This window comes from Nicotiana tabacum, chromosome 8 (genome assembly GCF_000715075.1).
Source record: "Nicotiana tabacum cultivar K326 chromosome 8, ASM71507v2, whole genome shotgun sequence".
Classification (NCBI taxonomy): domain Eukaryota; kingdom Viridiplantae; phylum Streptophyta; class Magnoliopsida; order Solanales; family Solanaceae; genus Nicotiana; species Nicotiana tabacum.
The window spans coordinates 84,516,711-84,534,137 of record NC_134087.1 but is presented as its reverse complement, the minus strand read 5'-3'; the positions used below and the strand labels follow the sequence as shown (position 1 = coordinate 84,534,137).

The 17,427-nt window shown below is 34.4% G+C and overlaps 1 protein-coding gene across 1 annotated transcript; it reads left to right on the top strand.

The window, feature by feature from the left end:
* Positions 1-1,391: 1,391 nt before the first annotated feature.
* LOC107792246 (uncharacterized) lies at positions 1,392-3,967 on the top strand. Its single transcript, XM_075220868.1, has one exon. It carries the CDS (start codon positions 1,526-1,528, stop codon positions 2,222-2,224), a length of 699 nt encoding a protein of 232 aa, XP_075076969.1. The 5' UTR covers positions 1,392-1,525; the 3' UTR covers positions 2,225-3,967.
* Positions 3,968-17,427: the final 13,460 nt, after the last annotated feature.

Below are 17,427 nucleotides of genomic sequence, written 5' to 3'. Positions count from 1 at the left end.
TATATTTCTCAAATTATTTCTCATTAATTTAATCTTTTTCTTTTTTCTATTTATTCTACCATCTTTTTTTCTCTTTTTATTTTCAGTATCTTTATTCTCCTTCTTCTATTTCTTTTTGGAACGATCTCTCTACTATAAATGATATTTTCTTTTTTCTTTTATCATTTTTTTATTTGTCTCCTATTCCTCTTTGAAGAGAATTAGGGATGACCTTGTTGAAAAATATTATCACACGTGAGAATTTTTTTTTATTTCATTGTGAATTTTCTATATATAGTGATTGTTACCGAGTAGATTTTTTAATTTATAGTAAATATTATAATTTTATATCTATATATGCAACAACAACATAAACAACAATAATAATTACCCAATAAAATCTCACAAAGTGGGATTTGGAGTGGGTAATGTGTACACAAACCTTACCCCTACCCCGATAGGGCAGAGAGGCTGTTTCCGATAGACCCTCGGCTCAGAGAAGAATATATTTATATATGCATATAAGTAATAAATAATTATGCTAGATACATAATATTGTCGAGATGGTATTATAATATTTTATATTAATTAAAATATTTTATATATATTTTTACTTTATATTTTATTTAAATAAAAATAAAAAATTAATTAAATTCTCTTATATAAATATTTTAATTTATTTCCTCTTCTAAATAATACTAATTGTATACTTAACCTTAACACCTTTTTTCGTAATTTGATAATTAAAGGTACTTTTTGAATAGATTGACCAAACTCAATTTATTTATCAAATATTACAGAAAGTACTTCTTAAATAAATTGGCCAAACACAAACCGCTACTCTCTAGAAATATTTTTTTTCGAAATCAGCACTTGTTCGAAAAGTACTTTTGAATATAAGCATCTTGCAAAATAATTAATTTTTGACAGCTTGGCTAACATGCTCTTAAATAGCATACATGTCAACATACAAAAAATTATTATTGGTAATTGATAAAATTTATTAGGTAATCTGAGATGATTTCCTAGTTTTTTTTAATTAAAGACTTTGAAAGATTAAAGAAAATTATTCCTTTTTTAACCATAAAGTATAAACAAAATCTTCAAACAAACAAGTGTATTCTTCTTTCTTAAAATTCATAAAACTGATATTCCTACATAAGAACATTTTATTTATAATTTTAGTTTGTTATTTAGTTATTCTATTTGAATATGCTTAGTTACCCATATACCTCATGTTTTTCAAAGTTAAATACTTAACACATTTGTGAAATGGAAATATTATTCAAGGGGATTAAAGGTATGATTTGAAATATAAATGATGAATCTGCAATTAAATCATATTAATACCTAATTCTATAAAAGTAAAATATAAACTTGATGTGACAAAAGCATATAAAGATGCATGTAAACGGTCACGTGTTCATTATTTTCAGTGCAAAGGGACTTCTCCTCCGCTTCATTCCCAACAACTAAAAGCAGCTCCACCACTTCCGTTTCCGTTTTTCCGTTTTCCCTTACCCTATTTCGTGTCCTCCTTTTATCCATGGATTCAGGCCGCGGCGGCGGAGCCAATAATTACCGGTACCTTCGGAAACCACCGTCTCGCGATCGGCTCCTCGGCATTTTCGCGACCGCTCGCTCATTATCCCAACCCTCTACCTCCAGCTCCACTTCCCCTTCCACTTCCGCCGCTGGAGATGAGCTCAGCGAGCACGACATCTTCGACGCGCCATCCGACGTGTCCTCTGAAGGCATTCACCACTCTGTTCCTTCAACATCTACGAGCCCCAATCCTAATCACAATCGCTCCCCTAACCATCGCTCTCACCACAAACATTTCGGTATTCTAGCCGCGTTGCCGGAGTCTGAGTCCCACGCCCCGGCTCTGCTCTCCGTCTCTTCGTCCTCTTCTTCCTCCACATCGTCTGCTCGTTTGATTCCTACAATACCTAAACGGCCGCCATCGGTGGATCGGATTAAATATCTCCAGTCCGCACCGGTGAATGTGCCTGTAGTTTCGGCAGCAGGGGGGCGAAGAAGACGCCATTTCGACGACATTGACGATGATGAGGATGATGACGTGGATAATGGCGAGATGTTACCGCCGCATGAACTTGTTGCATCGAGGCAGACGCCGATTTTGGCATCCTCTGTGCTTGAGGGAGCTGGGAGGAAGTTGAAAGGGAGGGATTTGAGGCAGGTCCGAAATGCCATTTGGCGGAAGACAGGTTTTCTTGACTGACTTTTTAATAAATTTGAGATAGTTGCTAGGTTTCTTCCTCAATTTGTGTCCGAATATAAAATTTTGAATCTTGTAGGGCTGAATTGATAAGCTATGATTAGAAATTATTCTGCTTTAGTAATTTTGATTGTCATCTTGTGACACCATCGTGATTCGTGGCGTGTTATCAATTAAAATGAGCTTGATTTATGGGAAAAAAAGCTTGATGCTTTTTTTCTAAGATATTAGCCCAATTTTAGTGCATTTGTATTAAAGATGAAGGCGAATCGAGCAACTTATATGGATAAACTGGATAGAAAGAAGGGGAAAAAAAGCACTCATAGCATTTGCAGCTGCTTCAAAACGACTACCTCTACTTCTATATTTAACTAAAAGTGAACTGCCAGTCTTGCCTGTTTGAGCTATTGAGAGCTGGAAAGCACGCTGGCTGTCTGAGTTGCGAAAAGGCCAATTGCCTAATATTTCCTCTTCAATAACATTACAAAAAGGTGTGTGTGTATTTCTCAATTTCTCCCATTGTGTACAGTTAAAGTGCTGGTCTCATGAATAATCTGAAAATTAGCCTTATTTCGTGAACACCTTGTCTACCAAACTTACAGCTTCTTGTTGTGGAAGGTTTATCTATGTTATAAAGAGGGATGTGCAGTTTTGTTGCTGAGACACTGTTCCCATTCTAGAAACCAACACGTAGAGAGGAGAGAGCGTATCTATATCTGCTTTGTTTCTTGATTTTGGACTCAACCCATTACTAATGTTTTTTTGTTGAAAAAGACTGAGTTTCTTTGATATATCAAGATCCGATCCTTAGGAGAAAAACATGATAACTGGTATAGTTCTTCTTCCTTCCACTGTATAGACATCCTTTAGGTACTACAACTTCTGCTTTGCACTACTAGTAGCAGTCTGTCGACAGAAATATCATCAGATCCGTGGCATCTCTATGCTTGCCTGTGAAGTTTCCATCTCAAACTTTTGCAACGGCAAGTATTCTTGCTCTGTGCTTCTCAAGCTAAGTACTGCTCTTGAGCGTAATGGCATGAGCTTGAGCGAACATGCCAATGAAATTACAATAAGTTAAGCTCTTGAGGCTAGAGAAGCTAGAGTGCTCAAGAAACTTGCTATTCAGTCCTAACTATGTGACATACTTCATCTTTCGCGTCAAATTTAAACCTTCTTATGAAAATGATTCAATCATTTTTGCATACAGAGGATATATGTAATTTGAAAACATGTTAAGGGCAATGTATTGAAAGGCGAGTTTAAGGTGCTCCTTGGGGCATTCTGGTGCAAGGTGCAGTGACGTTGGCTCAAGGTTCGCGTGAAAGGCGCACACTTTGGGGTCGGTAGGACGTCTGGACTTCACGCCTAACAGCATGGTGTGCCCCCAAGAGGAGATGAAAACTGCGTAATAGGCCTTCAATTTTCAAAATCTCTTTGTTTACCCTGTATCTAAATGCCTCTTTAATGAATTTTTCGTTATCTGATATGCAAGATATTTATAAAAAAGAAGATAGACAAGAAGTTGAATGATAGGGCCTCGTTTTCCCGAGAGACTTGTCTATAGAAGTAGAGGGGTGATGCGAAGTTCGAACTGCTGGAGGTCTAATGCTTAGATGCTGTATATTATGGCATTGGTTGTAGTTCCCATGACGCTCTTATGCATTAAAACCTTTTTGTGTGCCCAAATTTGGAAGGAGATTGTGTTTTGGGGCTTGCATGATTCCGAATAAATGAACTGTGTATTGCATAATTCTTAAAATGGAAATAGGTAATATGCATAAATTAATGGAAGCAGACGAACCTGATGATCCTCGACTGCTTCTAAAAAGTTCCATGGTCTTACTTTAACATCATTAGTGTCTAAATGTTGTTGATTGCCATTGCTTGTTTTCTATTCTTATCTTCTGCAAAGTGATTATCACATTCGAGGTCATTTTTCTTGGAGAATTTAGCACAGGAACTTCAAAGATTTGTTTTAGGTGCATAAACGTAAAGAGATCCCGTGAGCTAGGTCATAAAGGATTTCTCACTAGCATTCCTTCATCAATGTGATTCAAATGCATTGATTTCCATTGTTTTAAAAGGCGTAAGAACTAGTTTGACTGCTTTGAATGTTGGATCTGAACTAGTCAGATATGGAATTGAAGGAAAAAAAAAATTTGACCATGAAGTTTGTTTGTCATACTTGTCAAATAGTGCTGTTGGAACGTTTTTGTTTGAAGGTAGTAATTTGTATGTTAGGATATTATATATTTTGGGTTGTAAGCATGTTGTTAATTTGGCTCAGGATACTTTTTAAATTTTCTCATCATGTAGTATGTTACATATTTTTACACAGTTTTCCCGCAATTTCTTTGACATTTTCATAATATAAAAAACATTCAAATTAAATATTTGCGACCTGCTTGCTCCATGTCTTATAAAATGTCTTGCACTGTGTTCCTGCCTTTTGCAAAATCCCTTGCACTGTGTTCCATGTCTTATCAAAAAGTTCTATTTAAAGTTTAATCTGCCTGATTTTCGGTAAACACACTGTCACATAATTTGATGGATTGTATTATTAGTGGTGAAATTTAGTTTGTGTATTCATCATATCATCACATCATATCATACTATATATATATTGTAAGTGTGAACCCCAAAATTGAAAATTGAATTACCAAAATAACCTTATAAAGTTAAGTGACTATAATACCCTTCAACATAATATTATTTCAATTATAATTTTGTATAAAGATGTAAATATACATTCTACGAAAATTAATTAAAAAGATAATATTTAATTGAAACAAAGACAAAGTTAGCAACCCTTTGATCTTCATCATTAAAAAGTAACCTCCTATTAAATGTCAAATAATTTTCCACTAACATGAATGTGGTTAATTGAAAATCCTATTAAATGATGACTTATAACAATATGTTAATTTATTGTAAATCATAAAGTTTAGAAGTTAATTACCTTGTATTTTCCATTTATTTGTGCTGCTAAATAATGAGCTAATAAGAATTATTTGTCATTTGTGATTTATTGGTTAGCTTTTATTTTTGAGAAAATTTTACTTTATACCCATTAATTCTAAAATATCTACCCTTTAATGCCTAGACCCAAACTATTTACTGCTCCTATGGGTATAAAACTATTTATCCGGTTTTTTCCTTGCCATCCATCTTTCTTTCTTTTATCGTCCAGTTATAGGTCAGTCCCATCTACCACATTTTAATGCGGAATGCATCTCTCCTGTATTTCATCTTCAATTTTCCACGATTTGATTGCCTTCCCCCCTTTTTTGACTATTCTGCAATTTACACCCTATATTTTTCTTCTTCTTCTTCTTCTTCTTCCAATTTTGTTCACTTTTGGCAAATTGCGGAATGAAAGTTAAGAGTCCGTTTGGCCATGATTTTTTTTTTACTTTTCCTCAAAATTTTTTTACTTTTTTTCAAAATTAATGTTTGGCTATAAAATTTTTAATTTTCACTTGAATATAAATTTTAGAATTTTTCAAAAATTTGAAAAATTCCAAAAAACTGTTTTTTAAAATTTTCACTCAAATCATTTACAAAAATTCAAGAACAACCAAAATTATATTCATGTTCAAACACAACTCTAATTTTTAAATACCTTTTCACTTGAAAAAGTTTATTTTTTTTAAAAAAATTTACGATTCTTATGTCCAAACGCACACTAAGTTTATGTTTAAGGTCGAACTAATGTATTAAATTTAGTTGAAGTGCAACTTTTATGTCTGTGTATGTTCTTGTTAATTGAGTTAGAAGTAAATTCATTTATGAGTCAATTAGGATTATCTACTACTGCAAATTGACTAACGAAAAGTTAGAAAGTTATATAAATTGCAATTATTGTTTATTACCTTAACCATATTTAAAGTGGGTGCTATTAAATATTGCTTATAGTACCTTCTAGAAGTTCATACTGAAATTTGATAGCATTTGGAGCTGATTTGAGGTGATTGAGATTAAAATTTTCAGTTGAAAATCGAAGAAGAACACTGCTACAGTATACCGCTACGGTATACAATATGGTGTAGGAGTATATAGCTATACTGCAACAATATACTATTATAGTTTATAATATACTACAACGGTATATTGTAATAATCGAAGAACACAGTTACCTAACAGTATACCGCTATAGTATACAGTATACTATAGGAGTATATAGTTATAATGCAACAGTATACCAGTATAGTATACAATATATTCTTATAGTATACTGTAATAATATGCAATATACTGTAACAGTATACTGTAATAATATACAATATACTATGATAGTATACTTATTACACGTAAATTCACTTGCCTTTTCCCTTTTAATTTGCTTTAAGCTTTTACCCAGCGTGAGGGACAAATTGAAAATGCAAAAAAAAAATATATATTATAGTATGCTATACAAAAAATAATAATATTATAGTATGCTATATAATGTAACAGTATACTCTTACAATTAGTTCCTTTTAGAATTTTTTGAAATTTTTATTGACAATTGATATTATTTCAGTTTAATAATTGAATTAAATTTTTTTAACTCTTTGCGTACAATTGTATACCATGTTGGTATAGCTATATACTATACTGGTATCATATATTAATTAATATTTTTCTGGTTGTATTAGCTACATTTAATTGGTACACAATTTTTAGTAATAATATAAAAATAGAATAATAAAAAATAGAAAAAACAATAAATGAAATTAGATTATGAAGAGAAAAAGAATATAAAAAAAGAAGTTAAATGAAATTAGAAAAGGAAAAAAGAAAAAAATAAGAAGAAAACGAGAAAAAAAGAAGAGAAAAAAAGAAGAAGCATATAAATAAAAAAAATTGGAGAATAAAGAAACAATTCCCCACAAAACCTACTATGAATAGGAAATGTAATTAGTTTATGGGTAGAAAAATAAATGGATAGACAAGGAAAAATAGTTTTGTTTTTTGTGGGTAACTGTGTCAAAACCTCTTTGTTTTTCGAAAATTAACTTCTTCTAACCTTCTATGCATGTATCACCATTTAAGATCTAGCTTTTATAATTTCATAACCGGTTTACAACAAAACAAATAGCAAACTTAGTTACATTAACCAATGTTATCTTCATTTTTTTTTTGTAAAATATTTGGAGAATTTGAGGAGTCGCTTTGAATATTTTGTTTGCTAATTTCATCCAACAACTTATTCCGTTACTATTCTCTTTTTTCTCTTCCTCTTATTTCTATTTTCAAACTTTAAACACTCAAAATATATTTCTCCAATAAATTGCAAAAGATTTGACTACTTGTGAGCAATCCATATTACTCTGTGAAAACTAAAAATGAATTTCATGTTTTGAGATGCAAATCCAACTCCTGTAGTGCATTGCAAGCAGAGGCGGAGCTAAGATTTGAAGTGTGTAGGTTCTAAAATTTAAAATAAGACTATGACCTAAAACTAATATACAATATCAAACTGACTAAAGAATGAGTATCGATATTTAACAATATCATTTCAATTGCACTCGACGAGTTGTCATGTTTTGAAAACGATCAATGATCGCATCATTAGATACACTTTCAAATATTCATCCTCTATAAAACAAACTAAACAATCTTTCAAAAAGTCATCACCAATCCTGTTTCGCAAATCATTTTTAATAAACTTCATTGAAGAAAAAGCTCTTTCAACCGTTGCAGTAGCCACAGGTAATATCAAACTCAGCTTGACAAGCAAATAAACAAGTCCCCATGTCTTGTGAATATTTGTTTTAACCAATATTTTCGACAGATCACCAAGCCCTTTCAAGTTAGAGAATGCCTTGTCCATTTCTCGCACATAGTCAATATAGTTGTCAAGCTCATAACTAAGATCTTCAAGCTTAGAAGCAGTGAACTCATTTGGATAATATGTAGCAAGTTTCATAATCTTGTTTTTATCATTATTCACAAAAGAATCATCGGGACTCAAATTAGCCATACCAAGAAGCAGAGAAGTATTCACTTCACTAAAACGACTGTTAAGCTCCGAAAATTGCAAATCAATAGCAGCACAAAAAACCTCTATGTATAAATGATGGGATATGTAACAGTTAAGCTTTTACGCTTCGACTTTTCAAGTGCATACTTCTCATTCATTTTTGGGATTACAATACCATTCTTATCACAAAACGAAGAGACATCTTCTATCAAAGAATTCCATTTAGATTCTCTCATTATTTGCAATTGCCTCTTTGTGAAATCAACAAGTTTCATTGCACTAACAATATCTTGATCTTTTTTTTTGAAGGGCCATATTCAAATCATATGTAATTGCTAATAGTTTTAACATCAAATGTAATATATAAGTGAACTCATAAGATCTTATATCTTCCACTAGACTTTTGGCTAATGCTTTCTCCTGATAATTTGAACTCTCATTTGCAAGAACTCCAAGTATATGAACAATCGATGAGAATAAATAAATAAAGTTACGCAATGTCTTAAAGTGAGATCCCCAACGGGTATCATCTGGTCTTTGAAGCCCAAGTTCTTGATTTAATCCACTTCCTATATGAACTTCACCAAGCACTAATAACTCATCTAATTTTCTAGCTTGATCATCTCTAAGCATCTCCCTACGCTTATAAGAACCTCCAACAACATTCAAAACATTAGCAATAATGTCAAAAAAATTATTTACATCATGCTGTTTCTTTGCAACAGCTACAAAAGTCAATTGCAACTGATGAGCAAAGCAATGTATGCAATGAGCCGAAGGATTATCTTTCAAAATCAAAGTTTTAAGACCATTGATGTTTCCTTGCATGTTACTAGCTCCATCATACCCTTGTCCTCGTATTAAAGATGAACTCAATGAATGTTTTAAAAGCAAAGAATATATTTTTTTTTGTAATGCATGTGCAGTTGCACCTTTAACATGAACAAGACCAAAGAATCGCTCAATAAGAATTGAAGAAGGAAGAATTAAGAAGGAAGGGTCTAACTTGTAAGGGAGAAAGAGCATACACTGATACACAATGTCAATGGAGAGTTGGAGGCATACACTGATCACTGGATTTGTGGTACCAGTGATGTCAATCAACACAAGCAGCAGAACCCTAGCTTTTTTTGATTTGGGATTTGGAAGAAAAAGTTTGTGTTTAGAGTTGGGAAATGAGAAACTTCTGTTCTTTGTTATAAGAAAGAAAGCACGTTATGTTTTATTTAATGTTATTTAGTATCTGTTGAAAGGAAAGTAAAGAAAACATTGTCGTTCAATTGATTTGTGAAAAAATGAAATAACATACTGCTTTAAAGGGGAATCGAACCCTCATGTTTTTCCCGTGAAAACACAACCCTTACCATTGAACCCAAACCTCTTTTGTTACTGAGTTCAACATAATATATTTATATAGATGTGGTAAACATTTCAATACAAATACAAGGTTTCGGAAAAAGTCAGGGGATTCGCCCGAACCCGCACCCACTACTGTACCTCCGCCCCTGATTGCAAGTTATCTATCTATATTGATTTGTTCATTAAATTTTTCAAGATATAATACTGAAAGAATCTCGATGAATTGTTAGGATCATTTTGAAGTAAGATAAGTTGAAATGTCCTTATGAATACTTATTTTACCTGTAAAATATTGAAAATTATTTATCTTTTCATTTTTACTTTATCAAAATCATTGCGCGCTTCCCTAAAAGGAAGCATTATGAATGCGAATTGGGCATTTGAAAAAATGCAAAGGCGCTTTGATCCCTCTTCAATGCTAAAATGATGATGTGGACTTGAGGTATCTAACATAATTCCTCACACTCGATTGAAACTCGAATATAAAAAATATTTTATCTTTTTATTTTGTAAGATCATATTTATATTTTCTAAGAACTTAATTACTTTTAATTTTATAACTCAAATACATTTTAGTAATATAACTTTTTTTAATTTTATCATTCATATGTATACGCGCATTGTGCGTGTCAAAAAACTAGTATGAATAGAAAAGCTAATTACGGGCATCCAATCTGGTTTGAGTGGTTTCCCTTACAACACGGAAACAAGAGCGACCTGTGTTTCAGGAACGAGAACGCTACTGTAGCACTTGGACAACCAATAAAAACGTGACTTGTGTTTAATTAAGGTATATGTAGCTGAAATACAACATTATTGTAATGCGTAATAACGACGAGCATATTTCGAAGTTTGAGTTAATTGTGTGGTTTGGTAGGGTGCATAAAAATAATGCTGAATATGGTGTATTAGTAATGCTGGTATTAGTTATGCTTGCATTAATTATGCTGATATTAGTTATGCTGACATATTTCTTATCCATTGTTTTGTTTGATGTATTAAAGTATTGCACAATTTCTAAAAGAATTATTTGTTTACGAAAATGCCCTCAAATCTAGTCCACACTCTAACTTTTTAAAAAAAACATATGTTGAGAAATATTTTTATATGAAAAAGTTTTTAAAAAATTATTTATTTTTGTCTACCTATGTTGTAAAATAAAATTAAATATTTATTTATAAAAAAAAATATGCTAAGTATTTATTTATTTACTAGGGATATAATTTTATTTCTCACTATTTGGATTATTTTGAACTTGCATTAATATACTAACTAGTATATTTTAATAAAACATAAATTTTGAAGGACAATTTTGTCTTTAACTAAGCTAATGCATGCATTAAAATCCATTGCATTGCTAATACCATTGTTTTCTATGTATTAGTTATGCATACGATAATACCAAATAGGATGTATAACTAATGCATAGGTTCAAAATATCTATCAAAATGTCTACCAAATAATATATTATTAATACACAAAACTAATGCATGTATTAATTTATCTAATACATCCTACCAAACGCTATGTTTTATACTCCTCTACCCTGTTATATGATTGTTTTACAAAGAGTACTTACATCCAGTGGTCCAGTGATTGCGCCAGACGAAGCAATTTGAATTTTTTTAATTTGGTGCAAATATCAGGTATAAGTAGTTTCTTTGTATCAACCTCTGGAAAGTGTAGGAAGTAGCTATGCTGAGAGTCTCTCTCACATAACCAACTAGAAAACTCTATTGTCTCCCCTCCCCTCCCCAAAATATGTATAACAACTGCATTGGAAAAGAAAGATGAAAAGAGATCACTGGGGCTTTATTTGATTGAACTCCTTCTGTCACGATCCAAAATTCCTCCGAAAGAGTCGTGATGACATCTAATCACTAAACTAGATAAACCTAACACATATCGAAATGATGACAGGTTCAACCAACAGCTATTAAGCATGAACCAGAAATTTAATTTATATATATAGACTTAGCATGATACAATATCCCAAAACCAGTAGTACAAGTCATAAACCTTTCTAGGAGTAATTATACATAATGAATACATCACTGTTCCAGAATAAAAGGAAACAATATAAATAAATACAATAGAAGGTGATTTCGGAGCGTACGAATGCCCATCAGACACACCTTGAAGTCTCCATCCTCACCAAGCATAAGTCTCAAAACCAACTCGATTCAAAGTACCTGGTTCTGCACAAAAGATGTGCAGAAGTGTAGCATGAGTACACCACAGTGATATCCAATAAGTATCAAGCCTAACCTCGGTAGAGTAGTGACGAGGCCAGGTCAAAACATCTAACGAACACATAAACCTGTGCAGGATATGACATAAAGCTAACAAGGAAGGACTAACAAGTAATACCAATAGCAGAAAGATATCAGATTACAAACAATAGTAACGATAAGGGAAACACGAATAGCAACAAGAATTAACCAAGTAATTAAACAACAATATAGTTGGGGTTCGGGTGAAGCATAAAGGAGAACAAGTAGGGAAAACGATGTTAACTCAACCAATCAAATCGTTTCTAATACATAATTCCAACAATCCCAATCCTCGTAATCGCATATCGTAATTACAACTTCCAAACCTTTAACACACATGGCACCTTGTGCCCGCATATTTCCACCTCACTTTGTACGTCAAAATTCACGTGTTACCCAGTACATAATATCCATGTCACATGCTAATTAAGGTATCCTTGAGATTTCTACTTATAAATCATAAAGTAATAGTACAATTTCTAGACCAGGTAGGAAATCAGTGAGAAAAATTTGTTTATTTTTGAAATCATTTGTGTGAATAAAAATAACATTTTCAAATAAAATACAACATCAAATAAGCTATTGGATTTAATATAGAGTTTATTCAATTAAAACATAATAAAGATTCCTTTTTAAGTGAAATAAAAATCTCAGACAGGTTGAGGATATTAAGTTGAGAAATCAATTGAAACAAAAAAATAACTATTAGAAATAGTAAATACCGAAATATACGACGAGTCTTAACCTAGAAGTCACACAAGGTAGCATGATATTAATTCTTTTATTTTAAATCACTATATTACTAACAACTCCGTAGGGCAGGAGGTAATAACTCAACGTAGTAAATTCACCTTGAAAATCAATTCACTAGAATAATAATATTAGGAAAAGAGCATAGGAAATGAAGGCAAGGCAATAAGTCAAAGACAATAACTCGATCTTCAGAACACAGTGAAAACCAGAAATACAGAATATCAGAGCCTCGTACGAAGGAACTGAAGCCAATACAGTAAAACAGGGGATACCAAGATACAAGATATGTTACGGCGCGCAACCCAATCCCGCCATATAATATCAATATCGTAATTCACCCTCATTCCGCCGTATCAATTCACCCTTATTTTACCTGTTGCGGCATGCAACCTGATCCCACCATACGATATCAATATCATAACAATAAACATAATATGTTGCGGAGCTCAACCCGATCCCACCATATAATATCAATATCATAATTCACCCTTATTTTACCATAATAATCCACCCTTATTTCACTTGTTGCGGCGTTCAATCCGATCCTACCGTACAATAACAATATCACAATATAAGTATCCTTCCTTATTCCACCACCTCCCTTATTTCACCTGTTGCGGCGTGCAACCCGATCCCCCTTACAATAATTTAAATCAACAACAACAATTCAATAAACAAAATTTACAAGAATTTTTACAATCAAGGGTATGAGTACACGGCAACAAGGGGACCACGTAAAATCAAAGAAATACAACAACCTTTACAAAATGATAAGACATGTAAGGAACGTGATAACTAAGCAGGCAATCACAACAATTTGGACACGTAGCAGATATGCACATACTCATAGAAGAACTCAACAATTAAGAGGTAACAAGACAATAAGGAAGGCAATGACTTCAACCAAGGCATATAAGGTCCAAATGACGAGTAAGAGGTAAATAAATGCAAACAACATCATATAGAGCATGTAAGAGTAGTCTAACAACAAGATACCACATGTTATGACAATTTAATCAAAGGCATGGAAATAGACTAGGCAATCTAAACTAGTCAATACCACATATAGACTGTGTACCCACTCGTCACCTCGTATACATGAATTTCACATAACAAGATAACACAATTAACTCAATTCATAAGGGGTGGTTTCCCCTACACTAGGTTAGACAAGACACTTACCTCAATTCAACCAACTCAATACTCAATTGTGATGACCCAAAAGGTCATCTCGTGTTTTAGAACCCAATCTAGGATTTCAAGGCCTTCAAGACCTCATTTTCTTTCTCCTTGATTTGCGCGGATAGTCCAGGCGCGCTTTCGAAAAGCCTTTATGTGAAAATTTGAAAAAAATACTAATTTTGCCTTTAAAAATTGAATTAAGTTGACTTCGGTCAACATTTTGGGTAAACGGACCTGGACCTGTGATTTGACGGTCTCGACGGTACGTAGAAAAATATGGGACTTGGGCGTATTCCCGAAATTGAATTCCGAGGTCCCTAGCCTGAGAAATAAATTTTTGAAGAAAATTGTTTAACTGAAAATGTAATGGTTTTTGGAAATGTAACAATGCTTGATCTTGATGGTGTAAGACACGTATTTCGGTTCAGGAGCCCGGTACAGATTTAATATAGTATTTAAGTTATGTCTGTTAAATTTTTTAAGAAACAGAGTTTATATGACGTGATTCAAACCCTCGGTTGTGAAAATAAAAACTTCCAGAGTTCTTGAAATTTTTCCTTGATTTTGATGCTAAATTCATAGTTCTAGGTATTATTTTTGCGATTTGATCGTGCGAGCAAGTCCGTATGATGTTTTTAGACTTGTATACGTGTTTGGTTTGGAACCTCGAGGGCTCGGGTGAGTTTCGGATAGGCCACAGAGTGTTTTACACTTAAAGAATTCTGCTGTTTGCTGTTGTAGGTGCACAGGTATCTTGTGCTTCGCGATCGCGAAGTGTAAATTGTCTGAGGGAGAAAATTCCTTCTTCGCAAACGCGGAGGACTGGACGCGAACGTGAAGCACTGGGGGTGGTACCTTTCGCGAACGCGATGGTCAAGGGACCTGGGGGAGGGGAGTCTTGTCCTTCTACGCGAACGCGACTACTGGGTCGCGACGCGATGGCTTGGGGGGAAATTGCCTTACACGAACGTGTTGATGGACTCGCGGACACGAAGGCCTTAGGCCACTATGTATCGCGATTGCGACAAATCTCTCGCGAACACGATGAAGGTCTGTCTAGCGAATTTAAAAACAGAACCAGCACGGGATTTGACCAAAATTTCATATTTTCTTCCATAGAAACCGACCTTGGGCAATTTTTGAAGAGGGATTTCAACACCAAATCATAGGTTTGTGTTCTTAAACTCATCTCTTTCATTTTCCATGAACACCCATTAGATTTCTAGGCCTAAATCTTGTTCTTTCATTGGGGATTTTACAAAATTGGAAATTTAGACCTCGATTTGGGGTCGGATTCCAAAACTAATTACACATCTGGGCTCGTGGGTGAATGGGTTTTGGTCCGAACTTCGAGTTTTGACCAAGTGGGTTCGAGGTCGATTTTTGACTTTTTGGAAAAAATGTTGGAAAATCTATAATTAAGCATTTGACATCAAGTTCTTTAGCATTTATTGATGTTATTAAGTTTATTATGCTTAGATACAAGCAGATTGGAGGTGGAAACTAAGGGATAAGCAGTATTTGAGGTTTAATTGTGGCCGTTGAATCGAGGTAAGTGTTTGGCCTAACCTTAGCTTGAGGGAATAGGTGTTGTTATCTTATTTGCTACGTGTTAGTGTTGAGTACGACGTATATGTGTGGTGATGAGTATCTATAGTTGGTGTCGAGCATACAAGTGAGTCTTATACTGTGACTGTTGTGACTTTTATTATGTGCTATTCATGCTTAAAAATGATGATTATCCATGTTGAATCAAACTTATAATATTTTCTTGGTAATTGACCATTGTTGAGTATTGACTCAAGTTGTGACTTATTTTTGTGAAGTTAACTGTTGAAACGAGATTGATTATATCTGATTCCCTTACCGGGATGTTATTGTTACTATTGTTGATTCCCTTGCCGGGATGTTATTATTTCTACTGTTTGGGTGAGGAAAGAGTGATAAAGCATGAAAGGTGATGCCGTGCATATTCGTATTTATGCATATGGTGAGGAAGAGTGATAAAGCACGAAGGGTGATGCCGTGCGCATTTACATTTATTTTTTCATATGGTGAGGAAGAGTGATAAAGAACGAAGGGTGATGTCGTGCACATTTACATTCATTTTGATACATATGGTGAGTAAGAGAGATAAAGTACGAAGGTTGATGCCGTGCACATTTATATTAATGATTGCATGGTGAGGTTTGAGAGTAAAATGCATTTTCTGTTTGTTGTGTCATTTGTTGTTACCGGTTCAAGTGTTTTAACTGTTTAAATTCCTTACTGCTGTAATTCTTTATGTTGAAACCCCTATAGTATGTTGCCCCTTCCCGTACATTTCTGCTTAGTTTTTATTACTTGTTACTATGTTATTATACTGATTAACTACACGGGTTTATGATGTTTGTCGTGTCATAGTCTCGTCACTACTTCGCCGAGGTTAGGCTCAACACTTACCAATACATGGGGTCGGTTGTACTGATACTGCACTCTGCACTTTCTGTGCAGATTACGGTACTAGACCATACGTATCATAGTTCGAGGTTGCTGCCTTCAGTCCAGTGGAGACTTGGGGTAGTCCTACAGGCGTCCGCAGGCCTTGGCATCCCCTTCTATCATATCTCTATCATATTTCTTTTTCTATTTATCTACTTTCGAACAGATGTACATTTCCTTCTTCAGACCATTTTTTGTAGTATTCGTAGACCATCTGTGAGTTGTGACACCAGTTCTGGGTGGAGTTTTATTACGGTTTCGTTAATTGTATTGAGATAATCTATTAAATTCTGTTCTTCTGCATTTATTCTGCTGATTTACTTTTGATTACTTGTAAGTTGTTAAAAGATAAAGGAAAAAGGTAAAATAATCGGTAACATTGGCTTGCCTAGCAGGTTCAATGTTAGGCGCCATCACGGTCCCGACGGTGGGAAATTCGGGACATGACAAGTTGGTATCAAAGCTCTAGATTGCTTAGGTCTCACAATTCATGGACAAGCTTAGTAGAGTCTGAGGGATTGGTACGGGGATGTCTGTGCTTATCCCCAAAGGCTACAGACTTAGGAACAGTTTCACTTCTATTCATCTCTGCCATGTGGTTTGATTTCTCAATGATAATTGAACTTCTACTCTATTCTTACGTAGATGGCGAGAACACATATCGCTTCATCAGCTGATTAGCAGCCCAAGCACCCAGAGGCAGCTCTTATGAGGGGCAGAGGACAAGGCCGAGGCAGGGGCAGGCCTCAGCTTAGAGCAACAGCACCAGCGGAGGAACCTCGGGTAGAGTTTGATGATGAGGTTCTAGCCCAGACCATTCCAGCGGGCCTAGTTCAGGTTCCAGAGGGGTTCATCGCTACCCCGGTACTCTAGGATGCTTTGGTCCGTCTAGTGTGCCTTATGGAAAGTGTCACTCAGGCAAGCATACTTCCTGTAGCACCAGCCATCTCTCTGGCTGGGGGAGGAGCACAGACTCCCGCTACTCGCACTCTGGAGCAGATGGCTCCCCAATTTCAGACTCCAGCAGCTCAGCCAGTTGGGGTAGTTCAACCGGGTGTTGTAGCTTAGACCGGTGATGGATCAACTATGTATGCAAATGCATTGTGGAGATTGGACAGGTTCACCAAGCTTTTCACTACTACCTATGGCGGTACATCTTCAGAAGATCCCCAGGACTATTTGGTTAGCTG